This window comes from Corvus brachyrhynchos, unplaced genomic scaffold, assembly GCF_000691975.1.
Source record: "Corvus brachyrhynchos isolate BGI_N302 unplaced genomic scaffold, ASM69197v1 scaffold26, whole genome shotgun sequence".
NCBI lineage: Eukaryota > Metazoa > Chordata > Aves > Passeriformes > Corvidae > Corvus > Corvus brachyrhynchos.
The window spans coordinates 5,308,967-5,315,804 of NW_008239324.1; the positions used below are offsets into that span (position 1 = coordinate 5,308,967).

The 6,838-nt window shown below is 52.1% G+C and overlaps 1 protein-coding gene across 1 annotated transcript; it reads left to right on the forward strand.

The window, feature by feature from the left end:
* The first annotated feature begins 762 nt into the window (after positions 1-762).
* Positions 763-5,444, forward strand: SETD6 (SET domain containing 6). Its single transcript, XM_008638746.2, has 9 exons — positions 763-871; positions 996-1,094; positions 1,180-1,324; positions 1,849-1,990; positions 2,300-2,494; positions 2,649-2,772; positions 3,022-3,202; positions 3,417-3,559; positions 4,055-5,444. Exons 1-9 carry the CDS (start codon positions 845-847, stop codon positions 4,364-4,366), a joined length of 1,368 nt encoding a protein of 455 aa, XP_008636968.1. The 5' UTR covers positions 763-844; the 3' UTR covers positions 4,367-5,444.
* The last annotated feature ends 1,394 nt before the right edge of the window (positions 5,445-6,838 follow it).

Sequence of the window (6,838 nt, forward strand, 5' to 3'; positions counted from 1 at the left end):
CTGCCAGTCCAGCCCGGCCCAGCTCCGAAGGGGCTGGAGAAGATTAAAGCCGACCGCAAGCGCAGACGGGCTGGGGGAGCCCTAGGGACAGCCCGCAGAGAGCCCTGTGGAGTCTCTTCAAGCACCTCGTGCGCACTAATTGGCTTCATTAGAGCAGCCAGTGATGGCATCGGCCCCGCGTCTGCTGGGGCTGGGGACAGCACTAATGAGCCTGGGAACGGCGGCCTCGGGACGGCCCTGGAGGGGAGATCAGAGCCCGTACGTACGGTGGGAGGCGTGTGTGGTGTCGACTGAACAAGAGCACAAGCTTAATTGCCCTGATTAATTAGATTAATTAATTTTAACCTATGTCTGGAGCTATGACCGCACCGATACGCGGCCACACGGCAGCCACGGAGGCACCGCAGCCCCCCGAGGTGCACCGGCCCTGAGGTGGGCACACGTGGGCACAGGGGGAAAGCCCCAGGGTGGGACGGAGGCAGCAGGGCACAGGGAGAGGCCTGATGAGCCCCCCAGAGAGCCCCTAAATCACTCCCAGACCCCTCAGAGAGACCCCCGTAGGTCCCCAGACCCAGCAGAAAGACACGTGGTGGTCCCTGGATCCCACAAAGAGGCACCGTAAGGAGCCCAGACGTTTCAGGGAGCTGCTCGGAGGCTGCACCCTACAAAGAGGTACTGTGAGGCCCCTCCACCCCACCCCCGAGCCCCGCAAGCAGGCGGATCCCGGGCGCGTTTCCGGCGCTGCTCCCCCCGGCCCTTTCTGTCCCTTTTTGGCCGCCGTTAGCCCGGCCCATGGGGGCGGAGCTCCCGCCTACCCGGAAGGGCCCCACGAGTCGGCGGCGTCATGGCGTCGGCCCCCAAGAGGTTCAAGGTACGGGGCTGGCCGGGGGCTCCCGGCGGGCTGGGGACACACAGGCCCTTGGGCTGGTGGTGCTGAAGGGATCCGCGATCGGCCTCATGGCTTCTTGCCCTTCACACCATGTTTCCATCTACAGGCGGCGGTCGAGAGCGGCACCCAGAGGAAGCGTAGTGCCGATCCCCTCTCCGGGTTCCTGGCGTGGTGCGGGTGGGCCGGGGTGGAGCTGAACCCCAAGGTGAGGTACCGCGGGCCGGCTCATGCATCCCCCAGGTCCGCCCTGGTGTCTTCGCTCCGCCCCTCACCGCCCCCTCTGGCCCCAGGTCCGCCTGAGCAGGGAGGGCGCGGTGGCGGGGTACGGGATGTTGGCCGCCGAGGAGCTGGAGGCCGGAGAGGTGCTGTTCACCATCCCTCGCACGGCACTGCTGTCCCAGCACAGCACCTCCATCCACGCACTCTTGGAGGAAGGTGAGTGCAAGCTTCTTGTGTCACTCGAGTCTGCTTTGCCTTTTAAAGGAATAAATGAGTCTGTGGTAAAGCCTCGGGAACGTTTCTGATGTATGGAGGATGCTGTAGGGCTGTTAGATACTAGGTAGGAAAGAGGAGGGCACCCCTCGCTTCCCTAAGGGAGCCCAGAGCTGTGCAGAACAGGGAGAAAAGTCCATTAGCGCAACATCTCCAACTACTAAGTGACAGGCACCCGTGCTATGCTGCGTTCCTCGTGACACTGAGAAGAAAACAGTTCCTTGGTTCCTGAAGGCACGCAGAGCCTCAGGCTGAGGAGTGCAAGGCCGTGGGGCCTGGAGAGCTCATCCATAACTCCAGAGAAGCAGCTTCTGGTCCTGGTTCAGCTCAGGACAAACCCGAGACAAACGGGAATAAAAACTCAACCCCTGTCTCCAGGCTGGACAGGCGCAGAGGCTTGTCAGATCAGGTTTTCGTTCTCAAACACAGAACAACTTAGGTTTTCTCCATCCTGTCTGGTTCTGTAGCTGAGGAGTCCCTGCAGAGCCAGTCTGGTTGGGTCCCTCTCCTGCTGGCCTTGCTACACGAGTACACAGCCAGCAACTCCCACTGGCAGCCGTATTTCTCCCTCTGGCAGGACTTCCGGAGCCTGGATCACCCAATGTTCTGGTAAGGTGAAAGCAAGGGTGGCTTGGGGAGGCTCAGTCTTACAGCTGAAGGCAGGCACAGGCCAGGGGCTGCTGAGTGGAGTCCCGGGGAGGGATGTGGTCCTGCTGGGTGACCCCAACCCTCTGTTCTAGCCCTGTGCTAGCACTGGCAGGAGCCTGAGGGGCCGGCGCTCCTGGAGTTATGTTACAGGCAGAGCCAGAGAAAACATGGACCTAGAGAGCACAGGGAAGCTGAGATTTTTAAGGAGGAAGGAATTTATAGACTCTTGGCCCCAGCACAGAGAAGAACCTGCTGTTTTTCTTGCAACAGGCCTCCAGAAGAGCGAACAAGGCTCCTGCAGGGCACAGGCATCCCAGAAGCTGTGGACAAGGATCTAGCTAACATCGACCTGGAGTACAACTCCATCATCCTGCCTTTCATGGAGACCCACCCCAACATCTTTGACCCCAAACTGCACACTCTGGAGTTGTATAAGGAGCTGGTGGCATTTGTCATGGCATACAGGTGAGAAGCGAGGGCTTTGCTCCAGCAAGGAGCCAGGACAGGAAGTAGGATTAGAGGCTGTGTTAGAGGTTGGAGTTGCACAAGAAGTGTAAGGTGAAGCTTGCCTTGTGCAGCCATGTGTACCACCAGCTTGTCTTCATCTCCCTTGTCTTAGCTTTCAGGAACCTTTAGAGGAAGAAGATGAAGATGAGAAGGGGCCCAATCCTCCCATGATGGTGCCTGTCGCAGATATTTTGAATCATGTGGCCAACCACAATGCCAACCTGGAATACTCTCCTGTGAGTACAAAGCTGCTGCGCCACAAATTGACACAGCCTGGTTCCCTTTTTGTAGATCTTTGGGAATGGGGGCACAGCAAGGTGGGGTCTCAGCCCAGGGCAGCGAGTCTGGCCTGGATCTCATTAATTCACAGCCCTGCTGCATGTTTGGTGTTCGTTGGGAGGAGCTCAGGGTCACCTGAGCTCTCTGAAACCCTGCTGAGCACTCAGATCGGCACAGCTCAGCTGCTCTCCTCTCCCTGCTGTCAGCAATGTTTGAGAATGGTTACAACGCAGCCCGTGGGGAAAGGACAGGAGATCTTCAACACGTATGGGCAGATGGCCAACTGGCAGCTGCTGCACATGTACGGCTTCGCAGAGCCCTACCCGGGCAACACCCACGACACGGCCGACATCCAGATGGTGACACTGCGCAGGGCAGCTCTGCAGCGTGAGTGGCACCCACAGCCCCTCTGGGAGAGGATGGGGCAGGGATCTCTGTTAACCTGGGATCAAGGATGACATGAAAAATAAGCCCGTTCCACAGCAATTCAGGTGGTGGGGCCATGCCTTGGTTTTCTGCCTCCCATTTCCCCTTCTCCATTCACCCTTCCCCCTCCACTGCCATCCCAGCTGTGTTCACAGCTCTGCTGTCTTCAAAACAGGTGCCAAAACTGAAGCACAGCAGCAGCTGGTCTCAGAGCAGTGGGACTTCTTGTGCCAGCTGGAGATGGTGGGGGAGGAAGGCGCCTTTGTGCTTGGCTGGGATGAAGTGCTGACAGAGGAAGAGCTGTCTGTGACCCTCAAGGTAAGAATGGCCACGTGGGGGAAGAGCTACACAAGGAGAGCACAGAGTGCTGCTGGGCAAATGAGCAGTGCAGAATGGCTCAGTGAAGGGGACAAGCACCTGAAGGCAGCTGGGCACTAACAGTCTTGTGTGAACAGTGGGAGGGGGTGTGGCTGCCCAGCTCCCACATGCTGTTAAGTCATCTTCCTCTCCTGAAGTAGCCATCCATGTGTACCCACATACCTGTCTTGAATGGCTCCATGGCCATTGCTGTTCTAGAGAGCTGTCATGTTTTAGGTGAGATGCTTAACAAGACTTACCAATACCCAGGTTTGCTGTTTTAATGTTTTCCTAACCCACAATTGCTTGCAATTAGCTATCTAAGCCAGTTTTAGTCTCTTAACTTTCAGTGCAGCCGAGGAGTAACTCACCTGCTCCACGTGGCTCTTCCACAGAGGAGAAAGCCTGATGTACTCACACTGCCAGTCACTTATCCCTGTGCCTGGGTCACTACAGGTGCTGTGCATGTCAGAAAAAGAATTCAAGGAGTACAAGGAGCAAGATGGCTGGGAAGACGACAGTGAGGAAGAAGAAAACTCCACCCTTTCAAATGAGGCTCTCTCCAGACTTAAAACTCCTTGCAAGAAGCTCCTTTATGACAGTGTGCTGCTGACCCTGGAGTCCTATGGGACAGACCTGAAAGCAGAGCAGGACTTGCTAAATAACAAAGAGGCTTATGAGAAACTGAGTCGAAGGGAGCAGCAAGCGCTGCACGTGCGCTACGGACAGAAAAGGATCTTGCATCAGCTGCTAGAGCTGGTACAATAAACCTCCGTGCCCCTGGACATGGCCTGGCTGGGGCTGACCCTGAGGGAAAGGTCAGCCTCTGGCCATCTCTTCTGTAGCACAGACGACAGATGGCAAGACTGACTATGGGTCCACTTGTCCCTCATACAGCACACAGACTTTTAGCTACCTCTACATAAAGAATTATCTTCACAGCACAGAGGTGGTTTTGAGTGGCCTTATTGTACCATGAGAGCTCTGGAGCACAAATATCACCTTTTTCCAGAGGCCTTAAGAAACCCCAGCCATCCTAATGGCTGTTTTAGGAAGGCAGACATACGCTGCCAGAACAGCAGAGGATTCCCTCATTCAGCATCAGAAATTGAAAGCAAGAGCTGCTCCTTGCCTAGATTAAGAGGTCAGAAATCCAGCTGGTAGCTCTTACCTTAGAGAGGTTCAGAATAAATATCTGGCAGGTGGACCTGCTGACAACACTAAACTCTTCACCTGTACATATTTTATGTTGAACATTTTCAAGAGTACAAGCCCATCTAGCTGGCCTTCATGTAGGCTCAGTATAACAAATACTTCCTTTTACTTCTACAAAAGGTATTTCTGTGCGGGCTTGAGACTACTCTGGAGAAGCACTGTCACAGTTCCACAGCTGCTGCAGGCTGAGAGTTTGATACACACCCACTGCCTGATGCAGTTCTACCCTGAACTCACTTTGTTTTTGCATGACAAAACACTGAAGGTTTGCAGGCCAAGCTCTATTTAATAAAAATCACTTTTTTTACTCAGCCCATGCTCTCTACTTCAACAGGGTGCAAAGCCCCATCTAAGAGCAGGGGGATCATTGCTGCTGCTGCAGTTACAAGTACTGCAAACAAGCAAAACCCACACTGCACTCATGACAAAGCTCAGCTACAGCCCTGCCTGCAGTGCTTAGGGACAGGGTGGTTTAACAGTACTGAGGGGAGCTTCTTCTGGTGACCCAGATGGGACAATGGTGAATTTGACCAGGATCTCACAAAGCTGCTGATATCCTTCACTGAGACATTGTTAAAACTGGTATTTTGGTATCCTGTGTCTCCCTGAATAAATCATACTGGAAAACATACATGTCAGAGGACTATTACATTTGGTATCTTGGTTAAAATTTGGGGGTTGGGTTAAAACTTGTGTTTTTTAGACATGCACAAACTTGGTGCTGACTAAAGCATACAAGAGGTTTGAACACTGTATAACAAGACTTTGTTATACCTACTGTTTGTAATTGTTGGCCTGCATGGGTGTTGGAAGTTCCACCTCACTGGAAGATGGCATTGTGAGAATTTCACTTTTAGGCTGTATTTTAAGACCATGGGGAAAGTTTGGAGGGGATTCCCTTACTAAGAAGTTGATTATGTGGTGGCTTTGTATCTATTAGAGGACTGGGGAAAATGGCCTCAGAATGGCTCCTGCAATTAATGGTATTTTGTTGCCAGGAAGGAAAATGGGGCGAAGTACCAGATGTTGATCTGTTCTTTGCACTGCAGAATGATGGTAAGGCTTGGAAGGAGTGCAGATTGATGACAGCAGACACTCATGTTTTAGCAACAGAGAAAGAAAAAGGAAGCGTAATGAAGAGAATGAGGTGGAGAAGAGAAAGGGAAGAAAAGAGGGGAAGAGAGATCAGAAAAGGGATGACAAATTTGGTTGATGGCTGTGATAGTGGGAAGGGCAGGAGGTACTGTAAGGGAATCAGATTTCAACTGGTAAATTCCCATCTAGTAGGAAAAATTCAATGTACTTACTGAAAGCAGAAAGGGCACTTGAAACAAATGCCCACAGAACCCAGGTAATCCTCAAAGACTGGAGGCTCCACAAGTAGGAAGACTGCTTACACTCAGTTGGGATTTCAACTGACAGGCAGCTTAGAGCTCCAAAGAATCCCCACTAGAACTCCTGGTCACAGTAAATCTGGGCAATGAAAAGGTAGAATTTCTAATAGAGGAGCAACTTAGATGTAAAGGAGTCTTCATGAGTAAACAAAGCACATCTATAGCTGGAGCCATAGGGAAAAAGAAAGAAGGCTATTCTTCCAGCCACTCAAATTCAGAATTGAAAGAGTTTTATAAAATTTCTATACATACCCAAATGCCCAATGCCATTATCAGGAAGAGAATTAAGTAAATTAAATGCAAAAATAACTTTTGAAAAAGGACAGATCCAAGTACATACACCAGAAGAAAAAGCCCTGGGGACTCAAGTGTTTATGTTACAGGATCAAAAAGACCCAGAGGAAGAGAGAGATACCTGAAGAGATACCCGAAAAAAGGGAAAATGGGGTGACTCCTCTCGTGTAGGTGACTGGCACTCCTGCCTTCCACAAGAAGCAAAACTGGTAACGATCTAATGAAAACCAGGCACCAGACCAGTAAGATGAAAACAATACCCTGTTAAATTGGAACCTAGAAAAGGACTAGTGCCAAACATTGAAAGAAATATTAGCTTTGGGTTGCTTCAGGAATG